At 44.0% G+C, this 21,131-nt stretch overlaps 1 protein-coding gene and 1 pseudogene across 1 annotated transcript; one reads left to right on the top strand and one right to left on the bottom strand.

The window, feature by feature from the left end:
- The window catches only part of LOC134396487 (zinc finger protein 850-like), a 637,841-nt pseudogene that overhangs the window by 180,875 nt on the left and 435,835 nt on the right, over positions 1-21,131 (top strand).
- On the bottom strand, positions 5,750-9,981 carry LOC134396996 (zinc finger protein 420-like; the record flags this gene model as incomplete). Its single annotated transcript, XM_063123610.1, has 4 exons — positions 5,750-5,844; positions 6,319-8,710; positions 9,571-9,702; positions 9,919-9,981. Coding segments are annotated over 4 exons (2,682 nt in total), but the record flags the coding sequence as incomplete, so codon positions are not given.

Raw genomic sequence — 21,131 nt, 5'->3', positions numbered from 1 at the left:
ACAAGAATGCACCGCACGCACCTAAAAGAGGGCAGCGAAATAGCAAAACATTTACAAGAGTTATGGGACTGTTTTGAAAATTTAGCCACTGCTGGCTTACCTCTCTCTGAGGAGATGAAGGTCTATGTTGTCTTGTCCAGTTTGCCACCCTCGTGGGACGTGCTAGTGACAACATTAGAAGGCATGACAGTCCAGGCTTTAACACTAAATTACCTCTCCGGAAGGCTGTTAGAGGAACAGCAGAAAAGACGGGTGAGGAAGGAAGCCGTGAGCTCAAGTGGCAAGCCAGACACATTTGCTCAATGGTCTGGGAATGAAGGGGTTAAACCTGTGAAGGAGGAAGCTGAATTAGCATATTCTACCTCAAAGAAAGCCAAGCCGCAAAAAGTGCTTCGTTGCTTTCGTTGTGGGAAAATTGGCCACATGAAGAAAGATTGCAGGGTAAAGCTGCAAACGGAGCCGGTTGAGGAGCCACACTGGAAAGCCAAACCTCAAAAGAAATCCACTCCTCTTGTCACGGCTGGAGTTAGCAAACAGGTTTCCAGAGAGGAGGGCAGAAACAGCAGCCGGTGGTTAATAGACTCAGCGTGCAGCGCTGTGATTTCAAACAGACGTGACTTTTTCAAAGACTTCAGAGAGTCTTCACAGAAATCCGTTGCACTGGCCGATGGGACATTAATCCAAGCGTCCGGGGAAGGAACATGCTACTTAGCTTTTTTGAAGGAGTGTTTTGAAAAAGCATTGTTTGTCCCAAGTATGAGGTTTTCCTTTCTAGGAGTAACAAATTTAACAGAGAAAGGATTCTCTGTGTCCTTTGAAGATGAAAAATGCTTTATTCATAAGCAAGGAATTTTAAGAGGAATGGGACGTTTGAAAAATGGTTTGTTTTTCTTGGATAACAGCATGGATGAGGAAGGAATCACAACAAATCCAGCAGGTTGTATGACTAATGAAAACTTATTTCCCCATGAGAACTGTATCCATCTTTTCCATAGAAGGCTTGGGCATGCAAATTTTAAATCCTTAACCAAAACCCTGAATAATTCAGAAGGAGTGAAAATTCAGAACTGTAAAAAGTATTTGGCTTGTTCTCTGTGTAAGCTTTCTAAGTCCCGTGTTGCGAATATTCCACGTGTCAGAGAGTGGAGAGACAAGGACACGCTGGGCTAGATCCATATGGACTTGATGGGACCGTTTACTGAAAGCATTGGGAAAGCAAAATGTCAGAGTTGTGTGGAGAAATCACTTGGCTTCTGCAATTATTAAAGGATTTCAAAATCCAAATTGAAACGCCAATCACAGTGTTCTGTGACTCCCAGGCATGTATCTCGTTGGCAAATGCAGATATGTTCAAAGCAAAATCCAAGCACATTGCTATTAAATATCAAAATGTGAAATAACATACAAATAGTGGAACTCTGAAGCTGTTTTATTGTGAGTCAAAAGAAAACATAGCTGACCTGTTCACAAAGCCTTTAGGAGCTACAAAACGCATTGAGATTTGTGAAACATTAGGTTTCAGGCAGGAGGAAATGTAAATATCTGTACAAATGTTGTGTTGTAAAAACTGTTGTGTAAAAAGCAAAAGAAGGGGTGTTGGATCCTGGATTGGATCTGGTTTTTCTTTTTCCACTGTTTTTCCAAATACCTGGAGACCTGAAGAAAAAGAGGAAGCTCAGCAGAAGCCATATTCTCTAAATGCCAAGGTCTCAGCTGGACACTTATTGAATTATTGTGTGGAAGCATTTTTTTGCAATTAATCAATTAGTGATTGCATCATTGTACAGGACTGCCTATATAAGTAGCTGTGTTTTGCATGTTATTATTATCACTCATCTTACCCCATCTTGATGTATGCTGCTATGTATTGATTGTCTGTGAGTATTTGTATATGTGCTGCCATAACTAAATTATTTCAATTGTCAGTAAAGGATTTGCTTTTAACCGACAAAGAATCCTTTGCCTCATTGAGTCTTTGCTGTGTCCTAAACTGAGAGCCGCTGCTACTTCTGCTCAACTCTGGTTCAGAGTGATTTTCCAACATATCACGATTATTCAGAATTTATTGTTAATATCAATTTCATTGTATATATCATTTTTTGTGCTCTCTATATGTATGTGTGTAACATAATGGCTGTTGTGAAAGTACACATTTGTTAAATATATTTCATTGAATCAACAAAAACCTCTCACAAGATAATTTGCGTTAGCATTCTAGGAATTTTAGCTATACTACTCCATAGCTCCTTACCTATACCAGCTAGGTGAATAAAGTGGCAGTTGGAGGAATTCTGGTGGAAACTGAACACACCATAATTGAATTCTTGATTTTAAATGAAGCAAAAGCGGAGTCTAGCCATACATGTACTCTGGATTTTAGGAAAGCTGATTTTAATAAACTCAGAACTATGACAAGTAAGGGCCCATGGCAAGTAACCCTAATGAGAAAAGGAGTACAGGATGGGTGGGAGTATTTAAAAAAAGGAAATTTTAAGGGCACAGTTACAAACAATTCCAACAAGGTGAAAAGACAGAAGACAACAGAGGAAACCAACATGGGTCCACAAAAAGCTTAGAGATGACCTGAAAACAAAAAACGGATACATACAGGAAGTGGAAGGAAGGCAAGGCTACAAAAGAAGAGTACCGACAGGTGGCGCAGAAGTGCCAAAATGGCGTCAGGAAGGTTAAAGGTGAGAATGAGCAGAGATTAGCAAGGGATGCTAAAAGCAATAAAAAGGCTTTCTTCAGATAAGTGTATAGTAAAAGACAGATGAAAGAAATGGTGATTCAATAGCTTAATGAGGATGGCAAATTGATAACAGATGACAAAGAAAAGGCTGAAGGGCTCAATTCCTACTTTGGCTGTCTTCTCCAAAAAGCGGGTCTATGACCACCCCTGGAAAAAGTGAAGCACAAGTTGAGGGGGCAGGATTGCAGTCTGAGATTGATAAACAAATGGTTAAAGAAAACCTAATTTCCTTGAATTAGTTGAAATCTCCAGGGCCCAATGAACTTCATCCTTGAGTAATGAAGGAGCTAACGGAAGAACTCTCTGAACCACGGTCTATTATCTTTGCGAAATCATGGAAGACGGGTGAGGTGCTGTATGACTGGAGGAGGGCTAAACTGGGAACTACCAACCAGTCAGTCTGACATCCAACCCTGGGGAAATTCTGGAGCAGATTCTAAAGAAGACAATCTGTAAGCACCTTGAAAACAAAGCACTAATTACTAGAAGCCAACAGGGATTTGTCAAAAACAAATTGTTAGACTAACTTGATCTCATTTTTTGATCAGGTAACCTCCCTTGTGGACTGTGGAAATGATGTGTCATATATCTTGACGTCAGCAAAACTTTTGACAAAGTGCCCCAGGATATTCTGATTAACAAACTTCAAAGGGATCTTGATAGGCTGGAGTGCTGGGCTGAAAACAACAGAATGAAATTTAATAGGGATAAATGCCAAGTTCTACACCTAGGAGAAGGAAAACAAATGCACATTTACAAGAGGGGGGAACTTGACTCAGCAATACTACAAACAAGAACCTTGGAATAGTTCTAGATCACAAGCTGAATATGAGCCAACAGTGTGAGGTGGTTGCAAAAAAAGCAAATGCTATTTTGGGCTGCTTTAACGGAAATATATCTTCCAAATCGAATAGAGGGGAATACTGATTCCCCTCTATTCGGCCCTGGCTATGCCACATCTTGAGTATTGCACCCAGTTCTGTGCACCACACTTCAGGAAGCATGCAGACAAGCTGGAGATTGTTCAGAGGATGATCAGGGGTATGGAAACAAAGCCCTATGAGGAGAGACTGAAAGAACTGGGCATGTTTAGCCTGGAGAAGAGGAGTTTGAGGGGAAGTATGATAGCACTCTTCAATAACTTGAAAGGTTGTGACAGAGGAGAGCCAGAATCTCTTCTCGATCCTCCCAGAGTGCAGGACACGGAATAACGGGCTCAGGTTACAGGAAAGCAGATTCCGGCTGGACATCAGGAAAAACTTCCTGATAGAGCAGTATGACAATGGAAACAGTTACCTAGGGAGGTTGTACGCTCTCACACAATAGAGATATTCAAGAGGCAGCTGGACAACCATCTGTCAGGTATGATTCAGGGTGGATTCCTGCATTGAGCAGGGGGCTGGACTCAATGGCCTTATAAGCCCCTTCTTGCTATTTACTGTTTTACTCTGTACAGCACCATGTACATTGATGGTGCAATATAAATAATAATAATAATAATAATCTATGATGCTATAAATGCTACAGTAAACATTTATAGGGCTTCTCCCCAGTGTGAATTCTTTGATGCAGTTTAAGGTTGCTGCTCTGAGCAAAGGTCTTTCCGCACTCTAAGCATTTATAGGGCTTCTCCCCAGTGTGAATTCTTTGATGCAGCTTAAGGCTGCTGCTCTGAGCAAAGGTCTTTCCGCACTCTAAGCATTTATAGGGCTTCTCCCCAGTGTGAATTCTTTGATGCAGCTTAAGGTATGAGCTCAGAGCAAAGGTCTTCCCGCATTCTAAGCATTTATAGGGCTTCTCCCCAGTGTGAATTCCTTGATGCTGCTTAAGGTTTGTGTTCCAAGCAAAGGTCTTTCCGCACTCTAAGCATTTATAGGGCTTCCCCCCAGTGTGAATTCTTTGATGCCGCTTAAGGTTTGTGCTCCGAGGAAAGGTCTTCCGGCATTCTAAGCATTTATAGGGCTTCTCCCCAGTGTGAATTCCTTGATGCTGCTTAAGGTTTGTGTTCCAAGCAAAGGTCTTCCCGAACTCTAAGCATTTATAGGGCTTCTCCGGTCAAGGAAGCTCATAGCCTTGGCTTTATGTTCGACTCCTCGCTCTCCTTTATTCCTCATATTGAGGCAGTAGCTAAATCTTGTCGATTTTTCCTGTATAATATTGCCAGGATTCGATCATTTTTGTCTGTCTCTTCTGCCAAGACGCTTGTTCATGCACTGGTTATTTCACGGTTGGACTACTGCAACCTTCTCTCTGGCCTTCCTTCTTCTCACATCAGCCCGTTGGTTTCTGTTCACCACTCTGCCGCAAAGATCATCTTCTTAGCACGCCGCTCCGACCATGTTACTCCGCTTCTGAAATCTCTTCATTGAATTCCAATTCACTTCAGAATCCAATATAAACTTCTCCTGTTAACCTTCAAAGCTTTTCACGGTCTAGCTCCTTCCTATCTCTCCTCTCTCATCTCACACTATTGCCCCGCTCGTGCTCTTCGCTCCTCTGATGCCATGTTTCTCGCCTGCCCAAGGGCCTCTACTTCCCTTGCTCGGCTTCGTCCATTTTCGTCTGCTGCCCCTTACGCCTGGAATGCTCTTCCAGAACATTTGAGAACTACAAGTTCAACCACAGCTTTTAAAGCTCAACTAAAAACTTTTCTTTTTCCTAAAGCTTTTAAAACTTGATGTTGTGCAGACTTCTACTGTTACTTTCTACTGTTAGTTTTTCCCTACCCTGTGCCTGCTTACCCTTCCCTGTACCTGTTGGCATTCTCTTCCCCTCCTTATTGTTTTACTATGATTTTATTAGATTGTAAGCCTATGCGGCAGGGTCTTGCTATTTACTGTTTTACTCTGTACAGCACCATGTACATTGATGGTGCTATATAAATAAATAATAATAATAATAATAATTCTCCCCAGTGTGAATTCGTTGATGCCGCTTAAGGTTTGTGCTCCGAGCAAAGGTCTTCCCGCATTCTAAGCATTTATAGGGCTTCTCCCCAGTGTGAATTCCTTGATGCCGCTTAAGGTTTGTGTTCCAAGCAAAGGTCTTTCCGCACTCTAAGCATTTATAGGGCTTCTCCTCAGTGTGAATTCCTTGATGCTGCTTAAGGTGCATGCTCTGAGGAAAGGTCTTCCCACACTCTAAGCATTAATAGGGCTTCTCCCCAGTGTGAATTCGTTGATGCTGCTTAAGGTGCATGATGTGAGCAAAGCTCTTCCCGTACTCTAAGCATTTATAGGGCTTCTCCCCAGTGTGAATTCGTTGATGCCGCTTAAGGTTTGAGCTCAGAACAAAGCTCTTCCCCATTCTAAGCATTAATAGGGCTTCCCCCCAGTGTGAATTCCTTGATGCAGCTTAATGCTTGTTCTGTGAGCAAACCTCTTCCCGCATTCTAAGCACTTATAGGGCTTCCCCCAGTGTGAATTCCTTGATGCCGCTTAAGGTTTGTGCTCAGAGCAAAGGTCTTCCCGCACTCTAAGCATTTATAGGGCTTCTCCCCAGTGTGAATTCGTTGATGCAGCTTAAGGCTTGTTCTGTGAGCAAACCTCTTCCCGCATTCTAAGCACTTATAGGGCTTCCCCCAGTGTGAATTCTTTGATGCAGTTTAAGGTTGCTGCTCTGAGCAAAGGTCTTTCCGCACTCTAAGCATTTATAGGGCTTCTCCCCAGTGTGAATTCTTTGATGCAGCTTAAGGCTGCTGCTCTGAGCAAAGGTCTTTCCGCACTCTAAGCATTTATAGGGCTTCTCCCCAGTGTGAATTCTTTGATGCAGCTTAAGGTATGAGCTCAGAACAAAGCTCTTCCCGCATTCTAAGCATTTATAGGGCTTCTCCCCAGTGTGAATTCCTTGATGCAGCTTAAGGCTGATGCTGCGAGCAAAGGTCTTCCCGCATTCTAAGCATTTATAAGGCTTCTCCCCAGTGTGAATTCCTTGATGCTGCTTAAGGTTTATGTTCCAAGCAAAGGTCTTTCCGCACTCTAAGCATTTATAGGGCTTTTCCCCAGTGTGAATTCCTTGATGCTGCTTAAGGTGCATGCTCTGAGCAAAGGTCTTCCCACACTCTAAGCATTTATAGGGCTTCTCCCCAGTGTGAATTCTTTGATGTAACTTAAGATGTGAGTTCTGAGCAAAGGTCTTCCCACATTCTAAGCATTTATAGGGCTTCTCCCCAGTGTGCATTCCTTGATGAAGCTTAAGGTTGCCTCTAGAAGAAAAGCTCTTCCCACATTCTAAGCATTTATAGGGCTTCTCCCCAGTGTGAATTCTTTGATGCCGCTTAAGGTTTGTGTTCCAAGCAAAGGTCTTTCCGCACTCTAAGCATTTATAGGGCTTCTCCTCAGTGTGAATTCGTTGATGCTGCTTAAGGTGCATGCTCTGAGCAAAGTTCTTCCCACACTCTAAGCATTTATAGGGCTTCTCCCCAGTGTGAATTCTTTGATGCAGTTTAAGGTATGAGCTCAGAACAAAGCTCTTCCCGCATTCTAAGCATTTATAGGGCTTCTCCCCAGTGTGAATTCCTTGATGCAGCTTAAGGCTACTGCTGTGAGCAAAGCTCTTCCCGCATTCTAAGCATTTATAGGGCTTCTCCCCAGTGTGAATTCCTTGATGCTGCTTAAGGTTTGTGTTCCAAGCAAAGGTCTTCCCACACTCTAAGCATTTATAGGGCTTCTCCCCAGTGTGAATTCTTTGATGTAACTTAAGATGTGAGTTCTGAGCAAAGGTCTTCCCACATTCTAAGCATTTATAGGGCTTCTCCCCAGTGTGAATTCCTTGATGAAGCTTAAGGTTGCCTCTAGAAGAAAAGCTCTTCCCACATTCTAAGCATTTATAGGGCTTCTCCCCAGTGTGAATTCTTTGATGTAACTTAAGATGTGAGTTCTGAGCAAAGGTCTTCCCACATTCTAAGCATTTATAGGGCTTCTCCCCAGTGTGAATTCCTTGATGAAGCTTAAGGTTGCCTCTAGAAGAAAAGCTCTTCCCACATTCTAAGCATTTATAGGGCTTCTCCCCAGTGTGAATTCTTTGATGTAACTTAAGATGTGAGTTCTGAGCAAAGGTCTTCCCACATTCTAAGCATTTATAGGGCTTCTCCCCAGTGTGAATTCTTTGATGCTGCTTAAGGTGCATGCTCTGAGCAAAGGTCTTCCCACACTCTAAGCATTTATAGGGCTTCTCCCCAGTGTGAATTCGTTGATGCTGCTTAAGGTGCATGATGTGAGCAAAGGTCTTCCCGCACTCTAAGCATTTATAGGGCTTCTCCCCAGTGTGAATTCCTTGATGCCGCTTAACGCTACTGCTGTGAGCAAAGCTCTTCCCGCATTCTAAGCATTTATAGGGCTTCTCCCCAGTGTGAATTCCTTGATGCCGCTTAAGGTTTGTGTTCCAAGCAAAGGTCTTTCCGCACTCTAAGCATTTATAGGGCTTCTCCTCAGTGTGAATTCCTTGATGCTGCTTAAGGTGCATGCTCTGAGCAAAGGTCTTCCCACACTCTAAGCATTTATAGGGCTTCTCCCCAGTGTGAATTCCTTGATGCCGCTTAAGGTTTGTGTTCCAAGCAAAGGTCTTTCCGCACTCTAAGCATTTATAGGGCTTCTCCTCAGTGTGAATTCCTTGATGCTGCTTAAGGTGCATGCTCTGAGCAAATGTCTTCCCACACTCTAAGCATTTATAGGGCTTCTCCCCAGTGTGAATTCGTTGATGCTGCTTAAGGTGCATGATGTGAGCAAAGCTCTTCCCACACTCTAAACATTTATAGGGCTTCTCCCCAGTGTGAATTCGTTGATGCCAATTAAGGTGCTTGCTTTGAGCAAAGCTCTTCCCACACTCTAAACATTTATAGGGCTTCTCCCCAGTGTGAATCGCTTGATGCAGCTTAAGGCTACTTCTGTGAGCAAAGGTCTTCCCGCATTCTAACCATTTATGGGGCTCCTCCCTAGTGTGAATTCTTTGATGTAAGTTAAGTTGTGAGTTGAAAGTGAATTGTTTTTCACACACTAAGCATTGAAACCTTTGATATTTGTTAGAATGGATCTTCTGAGTTTTAGTCTGTTTCTTCCATTTACGAATGTTCTTTTTACTTGGTGCTTCTAGTATTGGAGTTACACAGACGTCTGATCCTTCAAAAGAAATGGATTCCCTCTTCTCTTCAGTTTCAGTTTTCCTTCTCTGGTGTAGGCCATTTTTCTTGCTCTCTCTGTGATCCCCTGCAAGTATAAACACAGAAATGGTCTTGAAATCTTGGAACAAAACAAATGGTTGCTGATTTGATTCACAGGATAAAAAAGAAATAATCGTTGGTGAGGCAGATCCTTCTAAACATATTAAATATCCTGATGATCAATAGAACTGAGAACTAGACTGCCAAACAATGCTTTCATTTATATGGAATAACTCATGTAAAGTAGTTGAGAGAATAAATGAATAACATAAAATACTGTAAAAATAAAATACACTTAAAATCTGCCATTTCCTCCTAGCTGATCATATAACTAGGAACTGGAAAGTGGGAATTCAACCCTAATGGTTATTTTAAATTTCTAGTTATATCTAAAAATGAAAAGCAAGCTGTCCAGAGCTGCCTTGTGAAAAGGCTTAACTCTTCTCTACTCCATGGAGACCATTAAGATAATGTATGTAACATCTTCAATATTATGCAGATGCAATTACTGCAGCAAAGTAAGATTGGTTGGCAGCCATCTCTGCCACAGAGCAAGTCCATCAATGGGCTTCACTGACACAAGGAAAGAAGAGCTGAAATTCCACTTTCCAGGATCTGGCAAGAAGGCAGAGAGGAAGACGTACCCAGAGGAATCCCATTCCTTACCCAGAGAGGCCAGGATCTCACGATTCTCCTCCATGACTTCTTTGTGCAGAGTCCTCTGGCCTGGACCCAGCAGAGCCCACTCCTCCTCCGAGAAATGCACGGCCACCTCCTCAAAGGTCACCAGACCCTGAAAGCAGAAGAAGAAATGATGTTCTCTTTAAGCATTATGTAGCAATCCATGAAGACAAGGATGGTGAGATCCTCTTTCTGAATGCCAAAGCACTGTGAGTGACCTTCAAGGCCTTCCTAGCAGCCATCTTGGAGAAGAGCAAAGGCTAAAAGGGCAGGTTCTTCCAGGACCAAAGAGATGTGCAGGAGATGGAGGCCCCCAGGACTCCCCTACCTGTCCAGGCTGTGCAGAAACCGCTTCCACTACACCGCCAAGCGAACGAGGCCCAGAAGGACCCCCAAGGATCAGTTCACTTCCCCTGCAGGTCTTTTTGCTCCCTGTGAGGAAGGTAAAGAAGGTGGGAAGGTGAGAAGGTAAGTTAATTTTCTTAACTATTCCCATTTTCATTGATTATTTTCAGTGTTTATTTATTGATTGCATTTGTTTACCATACCAGAGCCGAAGCACTTAAAAACAATATCCAAATACTTAAAAGTGCGAAAACATACAATATACACATACATATAAAACTACTATAACAAGTTTAAAAACTATGACCCTAAAAAAACAGACCCAGGCTAATTAATTACATATTGCGAATTACATACTGCTTGACCTGGCACTGAAAAGATAACAATGTCGGTGCCACGTGAACCACATTGGGGAGATTTTTCCACAGTTGGGGGGCCACCACAGAGAAGGCCTCTCCCTTGTTGTCATCCTCCGATCTTCGCTCCGAGTAGGCGCCTGGAGAAGAACCTTAGTTGCTGAGTGTGTAAGACTGGGCCAGAGTGGGTCTGATACCCTCAAACAACGTTACTAAACAACATTTTCTTTCTGAGTATCTCCCCCAGCAAAATCAGGCTCAAGGAGAACATTAAGGCAGCTCATGCACTTCAGGCGTAATAGAGGGAGGGAGACCATGGGGAAATACGTCCACTAATCCTTACCCAGTGAGGAGGGTCCTCCGTCACCCTCCTGCAAGATCCACCTGTCCAGGGGCCTCTGTGCGGTGCCCGGTGGAGCCTTCTCTGCCTCAGAGAAATCTGTGGGTGCTCTGGCCAACATCCCCTGGACCTGGAGAAGGAGGGAGGATCCCAGGCAGAGAAAAAGGATTAGAGAAGGAAAGAAATGGCTCAGGTCAAGGCCAAGGGCAGCATTTCCCAATCTCTTTACCTTTCAGGTCACATTCTAAAGTTGATCTACCATCCAAGACACACAGCACAGGAACTTGTGTCTTTGTCAGGGGGCTAAGAGTTCAACCCTGATATCCAGCATTTTCCACTGTAAGCACAGCAGTTTGGCGTCTACAAATTCTCTTCCTTTCCTGTTGGGAGGACTCTGACACCAGTTGAAGAAGGATCCCCTCCTTCCCCAGAACTTCACAAACGCATTCACTTCTCCTGTCGTCATGAGAAACTAAGAAGAGCCGTTCTGGATCAGAACAAGGGTCCATCTAGTCCAGCATTCTCTCCCCACAATCGTCCATCACCATTGGCCATCAGGACTAGTAGCCATTCACAGACTTCTCCTCCAGGATTTTGTCTAACCCCCATTTTAAACCATCTAAATTGGTGGTCATCACTACATCCTCTGGTAGGGAACTGCGTAATTTAACCATCCAGTATTAGCTTAACTATCCTCCAATGGGGGCCTGCTCTACACATGAAGAGCAACTATACTTGGGGGTTGGACCATTGCAAATTGGGGCATCCCTTCCTTAAAGGACATGTAAAATAAAGTTGAGATAAGTATTAAGAACACAGTCCCTGTTAGTTATCAAGATGAAATGCTCTCACCTGCTCTTTGTCTTCTGCCTGACTCAGGAGGAAGCCTTCTGCCAGGGCCACCGCCTGGGAACTGGTCTCCGCTCCACATTCTCTGACCCAGCTCTCCATCTCCGGGGGCAGGACAGCCAGGAACTTCTCCAGGACCACCAGGTCCAGCATCTCAGCTTTCGTGTGCTTTTCTGGCTTCAGCCACTGGCAGCAAAGGTGGTGGAGATGGCTGCAAACCCCTCGTGGCCCCATGGCCTCCTGGTAGCAGAAGTCCCTGAAGGGCTGAAGCTCCACGTCTGAGCAGGTGTTGCTCCCAGGCTGGTCCTGCTGCACTCTTCCTTCCCAGGGCTCTGCACTGCTCCCTTTCTGGATGTTGCAGGAGACGATTTCTGGTTCAGGGCCTGCAAAGGATTGCTCTTCCATCTTCACTCTTTTCTCCATCTCTGCTCCAACCAGGACTCGAAACAGTCTCCTGCCTTGGCCGCCAATTTCTCCTTTGAGGCAGGGACTGCTCTGTAGGAATTAAAACAGAGCTTGTGAAGGAGGCACATAAGGTAGACCTGGTTAAAATTCCCAACCCAGCCGCCCCCTCCCACCGGTTCCCAGTGAAACACTGGAACTGGAGCCAGTTCACCTGAAAATAACCACACTTCACCAAGGCTTCAGGCAATTTATTAAATCAGCGTAAGGACCTGAGCGTATGAACAATTAACAGTAGACAGGGGAGGGTGTGTGGGGGGAAACAGTCTAAAAGTTACAATGAAACTAAAAGGCCACAGCAGAAATTAAACATTTTAAAAGAGCAATAAAAGCCATATCACGGCAAGCCGTTGAGTCAGAGCCACCCAAAGAGAGACAAGAAATCCTGACTACCTAATACCTGATGGCACAGGGGTCTCTTCGCCACCCTTTGGGGCCCCGAACAACATGACCCTTCCTCAAATATATAGAGACCATAAACTGGAAACTGACTTAACTTATCCCCCCAACTCAAGCGAGTGAGGTGGCCCGGCTCCACCAATTCACAAACAGCAAGTTCTACAGGGCTCCCGGTGAGAAGGTTTATAAGGGAAGTAAATGCAGAAGGACGTCACAGACGGAAGCAAAACGTGAAACACACAATGATTTACAAAGCTATACATGTGTACACTCTGCAAAACACACTGCAGTTTAGCTCCTCCTAAGGCGTGTCAGAAAACAATGTGTAAAGAGTGTCAGAACCAACTAGCAGCAGTAGAATTTTTATTGAGCTCTAATTAAACTTCCACCAGTCCAAAGTAGATAGATGCAATGATCATAGAATAGTAGAGTTGGAAGGGGCCTACAAGGCCATCGAGTCCAACCCGCTGCTCCATGCAGGAATCTATCCTAAAGCATCCCTGACAGATGGTTGTCCAGCTGCCTCTTGAAGGCCTCTAGTGTGGGAGAGCCCACAACCTCCCTAGGTAACTAATTCCATTGTTGTACTGCTCTAACAGTCAGGAAGTTTTTTCTGATGTCCAGACGGAATCTGGCTTCCTTTAACTTGAGCCCATTATTCCGTGTCCTGCACTCTGGGAGGATTGAGAAGAGATCCTGGCCCTCCTCTGTGTGACAACCTTTCAAGTATTTGAAGAGTGCTATCATGTCTCTCCTCAATCTTCTCTTCTCCATGCTAAACGTGCCCAGTTCTTTGAAAAGCTTTCAACCGCATAACAGTATATTCTAAACTATCTCTCATGGTTTTAGGCAGCTGAAGTTACGTTCAGTCGTATCAGGATAGAAGGAACATTCTGCATCTTGCAGAGAGGCCAAAACTTACAGCGATAATGAGAGAAAGGTCAACAGCTATGTTTATGTTGGAATGGAAACCTTTGATTGAATATCTGAAAGAGGCAGAGAAAAATGATGTATTTGTTCGTGGATTTTATTAATCAGATGGGCAAAGAGAGGAAAGAACCATAAATCTGTGAATCCAATGTATGAGACTTAGATAAAGTATAAGAAAAACTGAATTAGATTGATATATAAATGGTCATTAACGAATTAATGGGCATTTTTGACATGAAGAGGGCAAAAATATGTACTTTAACCTCACCCTTAAATGTTTTTAGTGTAATTGTAGTTGTTATATGTAAACCTTTATTTGTATGCGTTATATGTAACGTTTGTCTATGTGCTGTTAGGAAATAAAAAAAAATAAATACATAAAAAAACATTCTGGACTCAGGAAGCCTTTAACTGTGAGGAGTAAAACACATATTGAAAGTTCTTCTCATGGAGGCCTCTTGTTCACGATCCTGCATTGAGAGCAGGTCTGAGTCCAGCTCAGGCTCCAGGAAGGAAAACCTTCGGCCCTCCTGGAAATAAGAGGTCTGCTGATGAACCAGTTTCTCTCCCAATGCATCTCATGGCTCCCTTCTAAGCCCTCCCTGCTCCCAGCACTTGAACCCCAAAATTGCACCAGAGTAACAGCGATTTCTCCCCACTCTCAGGATGTGAACATCGGGCTCACTTAATACTTCAAAGAGGGACGTACTAAAACCAACAGCAGGCTCCCTTCTTAATCAACAAAAGCACCTCAGGTTTTATTTCAAAGGCCTTGTGACCAAAGTGACTTATGAATTTTGCTTATTCACTAGGTTTGAATCAGGGAAAGGAAATAAAACCAAAAATACAATGCAAACAGGACACCAGGGCAGCCTTTAGCCTGCAGGTGGGACATTCCTCCTCCCCACCTGGGAACTTTCCTCTTGTGTCTCTGCCATCCCCTTCCCTTTCTCCAGTCTTCCCTTCCCGGATTCCCTAACTATTGGGAGGGAAAGAGGTGCAAGGCGGGGGTCTCCCTCTCTCTTCCCACCCACCCCCTGCCCCAAACCTGCACCCCCTGCCCTGGGGGGCTCCTTCCTCTGCCCCCTCCCTCCTGGGACCCCCTTGCAATCTGCACTCACCTGCTCTTTTGCAGGGGAAAAGAGGCTGCAGGCAGCGGAAACACGATGCTCGCAGAAGCAGGGGGAGAATCCCAGGCTCCTTTGCAATGTGGGGAGGCGGAAGTGTGGGGCGGGAAGGGAGGGGCCTCATCCAGCCTGGGCTCCTTATGGGCCTCTCTAGGAGCCAGCCCCCTCTCACCCTCTTTAACCCTTGCATGGAGTCAACACGAGGCAGACGGAGAGACTCCTGCCAGAGAAGCGGACCTGGGAAGGGGGCTTTTCCACGGGGGGGGGGGGAGAGAGAGGGGGTCTTTTATCCCCCCCCCAGCATCGCCACCCCATCTGCTCCTGGGGGCTTTGTGGGATCCACATCCATTTCCCCTTTGAGTGCGTAATGCAGCCTCCTGCATGGGAGCCCTCCGTCCTTCTGCCTGCCCTTGCTGCAGAACAGCGTCCCCCAACCTGGTGCCCTTCAGAACTCTAAACATGACTAGATGCCCTAAAAAGAGAGAGGTTAAGTAGTGTGACCCTGTGAAAAGGAGGACAGGGCTCCTGTATCTTTAACAGTTGCATAGAAAAGGGAATTTCTGCAGGTGCTATTTGCATATATGGAGAACCTGGTGAAATTCCTTCTTCATCCCAACAGTTAAAGCTGCAGGAGCTTTGCCGTCTTTTAAATCTGGTCACTCTCGTATAGCTCCTGCAGCTTCAACTTCTGTGATGAAGAGGGAATTTCAGCAGGTTCCCCATATATAGAATCATAGAATAGCAGAGTTGGAAGGGGCCTACAAGGCCATTGAGTCCAACCCCCTGCTCAATACAAATGGCACCTACTGAAATTCCCCTTTCTGTGCATCTGTTAAGGATACAGGAGCCCTGTCCTCATTGGTGTGCAGACAACAGGTTCAAGGGGTTCAACTGAACCCCCTAATCCGCCACAGCCATGTTTGCCCCGACTGCACAGTGAGCAACTTGAGGGAGAGAGGACAAGCGAGGCTCCGCTGCTCTGGCCCGAGCTCTGCTACGGGCGCGCACTCCGGTGGTACTGGGGGCGCCCAGCCAGGCAGCTGCTCTGCAACCTTGTTTCCCGGCTGCCCAGCCAGCATTCACAGGGAGTAGGAAGTCTTGCAAAACTTCCAGCAAGACCAGCCGCGTGATTCAAGAGCGCGCTAAAGACTGGCTGAGCTGCATAGCGAGGCTGCTCTGCGGGGCGGAAGCAGGAGGCACGGCGGCGGGAGAACGAGTGCCAGAGCCGTGGGCAGCATGAGGAGGATGAGAAGAAGAAGCACCTTACAAGGCGAACGGAGTAACCACAGGAAAGTCCATGGCCGCTGCATCTATTCGCCATCCTCAGCTCCTCAGTTTTCGCTGCCCAGGTGGCTGGGCCGGGAGCCCGGCATCCTCCCCCTCAGCAACCTCTGATAATGCCAAACCCAGATTGCTTCTCCTGCACAAGCCCCCTAGAACAAACGAAGCTCTACTCCAAGGGAGGCTTTGTGTAGGAATAGGGTGACCCTATGAAAAAGAGGACAGGGCGCCTGTATCCTTAACAGTTGTATTGAAAAGGGAATTTCAGCAGGTGTCATTTGTATATATGGTGAACTTGATGAAATTCTGTCTTCAACACCACAGTTAAAGGTGCAGGAGCTATACTAGAGTGATGAGATTTGCTCTTCAACATTTTTATTCATGATTTGGACGAGGAGGTGCAGGGAACGCTGATCAAATTTGCTAATGACACAAAATTAGGTGGGATAGCTAATACCCTGGAAGACAGAAACAAACTTCAAAGTGATCTTGAAAGGCTGGAGTGCTGGGCTGAAAACAGGATGAAATTTAACAGGGATAAATGCCAAGTTCTACATTTAGGAAATAGAAACCAAATGCACAGTTACAAGATGGGGGATACTTGGCTCAGCAATACTACAAATGAGAAGGATCTTGGAATTGTTGTAGATTGCAAGCTGAATAGGAGCCAACAGTGTGATATGGCTGCAAGAAAGGCAAATGCTATTTTAGCCTGCATTAATAGCTTCCAAATCACATGAGGTACTGGTTCCTCTCTATTCGGCCCTGGTTAGGCCTCATCTAGAGTATTGCATCCAGTTCTGGGCTCCACAATTCAAGAAGGATGCAGACAAGCTGGAGCGTGTTCAGAGGAGGGCAACCAGGATGATCAGGGGTCTGGAAACAAAGCCCTATGAAGAGAGACTGAAAGAACTGGGCCTGTTTAGCCTGGAGAAGAGAAGATTGAGGGGAGACATGATAGCAAAGGTTGTCACACAGAGGAGGGCCAGGATCTCTTCTCGATCTTCCAGGAGTGCAGGACACGGAATAACGGGCTCAAGTTCAAGGAAGCCAGATTCCAGCTGGACATCAGGAAAAACTTCCTGACTGTTAGAGCAGTACGACAATGGAATCAGTTGCCTGGTGAGGTTGTGGCCTCTCCCACACTAGAGGCCTTCAAGAGGCAGCTGGACAACCATCTGTCCAGGATGCTTTAGGGTGCATTGAGCAGGGGGTTGGACTCGATGGCCTTGTAGGCCCCTTCCAACTCTGCTATTCTATGATTCTATGAGGGCAGGGCACCTGTAGCTTTAACTGTTGTGATGAAGAGAAAATTTCACCAGGTTCCTCATACAGACAAATGACACCTTGTGAAATTTCCTTTTCAATACAACTGTTAAAGATACAGGAGCCGTGTCCTCCCTTTCATATGGTCACCCTATGTAGGAAACGTCGGCTTTCTGAGTGCTGTATTGCTGTCCTGGGGATAAGCACACGTTAAGAGGTTCCCACCATCCGTATCTCCCTCCCTCTCTTTTCTTTTAATGTAAAATGTCTTATCTTCTGTGAGCTCAGCTTAAATATTTTCCAGAGAATAAAATCTTTGCCTAGTCTTCTGTTAAAGGATCATGCTTTGGTAGAAAAATGTGTCTGTTATATTTTTTCAAAAGGTTGCTGGTGGCTTTCTTTAATACGCTCTGGTAGTCTTAATATGTGGTAATTAGGTTCCCAATTCTCACAAATTTGGGAGAGATAAAAAGCTGTGTTTTGTTTTTGTTTTTAATTTGACAAGTATTTTGGTAACTTTTCAGCATGACACTGTTTTTAATAACCACTACCACCACTAAAATGGGAGAAACTGCTGCAGTTCTGTGAATTGCGTAGGCCGGGGAACGTCTGTGAAAGGCACTTCAAGGAATAGGGAAGCTCAAACAGCACAATGGGCCAAAGGTTTTATTAAAAGTGTATATAATTGCATTTTTTAAAAAAGAAACAAAAGCAATGTTATAATACGCTTAACCGCTATGCAGAAAATGGAAGAGGGCATTGGTCAAGCTTGTGAGACCCTGCTTCTGATTTTCCAAAAGCACCAAGCTAATTAGGAAACAAATGCTTATATAATAGTTCTGGCTTTGCTTAGGAATCAAATGTTATTAAGGGTTTGGCCGGGGTGGTTTGTTTTTCGTTTAATTCCCCCCACCCCCCACCCCAAAAAAGTATAATGTGACACAAGCCAACAAGGCCAAAATTGTTAAAAGAATAACATGGGAGATTTCTTCCTTGTTTATTTATTTATTACATTTCTATACCGCCCAATAGCCGAAGCTCTCTGGGTGGTTCACAAAAATTAAGAGTATGTGGTAACTCTTTCAAAATACAGCTGTTTAGGATTGAGAAAAGAAGGCTGAAGTGAGAGATGATAACGCTCTTCAAGGACTTGAAACGTTGTCACACAGAGGAGGACCAGGATCTCTTCTCGACCCTCCCACAGTGGAGGACACCGAATAACGGGCTCAAGTTACAGGAAGCCAGATTCCGGCTGGACATCAGGAAAAACTTCCTGACTGTTAGAGCAGTACGACAATGGAACCAGTTACCTAGGGAGGTTGTGGGCTCTCCCACACTAGAGACCTTCAAGAGGCAGCTGCACAGCCATCTGTCAGGTATGCTATAAGGTGGATTCCTAATTTCAGTACTTTTTGAAACACTTAAGCTTTACTTACTTTCTCTTGATTTCAGAATAGCAGCGCATCTGTCATTCTTTTCAGCCAATTTTCTTTAATCAATTATCATTTCTTCAAAGGATGTGATCTCTCCATTAAACCTAGACGTGCAGCTTCTGGCAAAAGTCGTGCTCTCCTCTGCTGTTCTGGTGTGCCCTGACACAGAGCCGTCAGCTATTCTAGCCTGTACTACTGCAGACTCCTCAAACTATTTCGACTACTCTTGCAGATTCCCCAACGGTTCGGTCCTGCCCTATCACAGACCCTGTGACTATTCTTGTCTGCCCTAAGACAAGTGTTGGATTCAATGTGTTGTTTATATTTTGAATTTTTCAAGTATTTAAAAATGCAAGCTGTATATATCTACTATCAAGGTGCTCTCCGTATGCCAAATGTGGACTTGCTTGGTGTTGAAATCTGCACCAGATGAGTTAAAATACACCTGATCTTTGAACCACAACAAGCCTGATCAAGAAACCTGAATCTGTTTTAGTAGGTCATTATCTGTATCTTTATATATGCCTGGTTATCACTACAGCAAAAAAATAGTATTATGAGTCTCCATTTTAAACTGTGTATTTTTAAAGTACAGATTACTTGTTAATTTAAAAAATCCAGTTTACTTCAGTTTTCGTTTATTTCGTTTGTTCGATGAATGAAAAAAGTCCATTATTACTGTATATTCAATCAATGTTTACCTTAAAAAAATGTCCCCGGCCGAACCACCAAATGAAATGTGCTGCGCACACCTATGCCTGTCCTCCTTTCCATACGGTCACCCTAATGTTAGGGGAGGCCTTATCAGGGTACACAGGAAGATTTTGGACCCAAGGAGCCGCAAGCCGTGTGGAGTAAAACACACACGGCAACTTCTTCTCATGGTGGTCTCCTGTTCCACAGCTTGACCCCTGCTTTGAGAGAAGGACGGCCTCCATCTCAGGCTCAAGGCAGGAAAACTTTCGCCCTCCAGGAAATAAGAGATCTGATGATGAACCAGAGTTTCTCTCCCATGGCTCCGTTCTAAGCCTTCTCTGTTCCCTTCACTTGAACCCCAAACAGGGGCGGAAGCGAACAGTGATTTCCACCCGCTCTTAGGATGTGAACAGCAGGGCTCGCTTCATCCATAAAAGCAGGACATATGAAAGCCAATGAAAGCATTTGCCCATAGCAAATCCATACTTGCCCACAGAGAAAATATAGCACAGTCAACTTACAGCGATAATGAGAAAAAGGTCAACAGCTATAATGTTTGTTGGAATGGAAACCTTTGATAGAATATCTTAAAAAGGCAGAGAAAAATTATGTATTTGTTCATGGATTTTATTATTCAGATGGGCAAAGAGAGGAAAGAACCATAAATCTGTGAATCCAATGTATGAGACTTAGATAAAGTATAAGAAAAAGTGAATTAGATTGATATATAAATGGTCATTAACTAATTAATGGGCATTTTTGAGGGGGAAAAGTGTACTTTAAGCTCACCCTTAAATGTTTTTAATGTAACTGTAGTTGTTATATGTATACCTTTGTTTGTATGTATTATATGTAATGTTTGTCTATGTGCTGTTGGAAAATAAAAAAATTAAATGTAAAAAAGAAAAGGTTATAAGGAACATTCTGGACTCAGGGAGCCTCTAGCCGTGAGGAGTAAAACACACATTGAAACTTCTTCTCATGGAGGCCTCTTGTTATTATTATTATTATTATTTATTTATTTATATAGCACCATCAATGTACATGGTGTTCATGATCCTGCATTGAGAGCAGGTCTGAGTCCATCTCAGGCTCCAGAAAGGAAAACCTTCGGCCCTCCAGGAAATAACAGGTCTGCTGGTGAGCCAGAGTTTCTCTCCCAATGTATCACATGGCTCCCTTCTAAGCCCTCCCTGCTCCCAACACTTGAACCCCAAACAGGGACCTGAGTAACAGCGATTTCTCCCCGCTCTCAGGATGTGAATATCTTTTTTAAAAAAATTTTGTTGCTTTTTACATTAATTAAATCTACATCATTACAATACAAAAAAAACCAACAACAACATACTACATAAATGTTGAATAGATGTTGAATACATACTATCATAACTACATAACATAATCAAACTTAACATATAAGTGCACCCCCCACCTCAGGATCTCATTCCGGATTCCAAAATCTCATACTTTCTTCTGCTGGTGGTTTCCCACTTCCCTTAAAAAACACAAATATTAGGAACTGTTTCCAAATTCCTTCAAAATCATTTATTTTAGCTATACCTCTTCTCCATTTAATATTACAAGTCAATTTATCATTAATAGCTATATCCCATACTTCTTTATACCATTCTTCAATACAATAATCCCCTTGAATTTTCCAGTTCCTAGCTACAATCAAAACCATCCAAATTCATGGCCATTGCTACATCTTGTGGTTGTGAGTTCCATAGTTTTCCATGCATTTTCCATGCATAGTCCTTCCATGCATTGCGTGAAGGACTTCCTTATATCTGTTCTGAATCCCCCAGCAATCAGCTTCATGGGAGTCTCTACTTCCCTTGCTCGGCTTCGTCCATTTTCTTCTGCTGCCCCTTACGCCTGGAACGCTCTTCCAGAACATTTGAGAACTACAAGTTCAACCGCAGCTTTTAAAGCTCAGCTAAAAACTTTTCTTTTTCCTAAAGCTTTTAAAACTTGATTTTGTTCTGACTTTATACTGTTAGTTTTACCCTACCCAGTGCCTGTTTACCCTACCCGGTGCCTGTTTGCATTCTCTT

This window comes from Elgaria multicarinata, chromosome 3 (assembly GCF_023053635.1).
Source record: "Elgaria multicarinata webbii isolate HBS135686 ecotype San Diego chromosome 3, rElgMul1.1.pri, whole genome shotgun sequence".
In the NCBI taxonomy this organism is placed as follows: Eukaryota; Metazoa; Chordata; class Lepidosauria; order Squamata; family Anguidae; genus Elgaria; species Elgaria multicarinata.
This window is presented reverse-complemented; position numbering and strand designations above follow the sequence as displayed.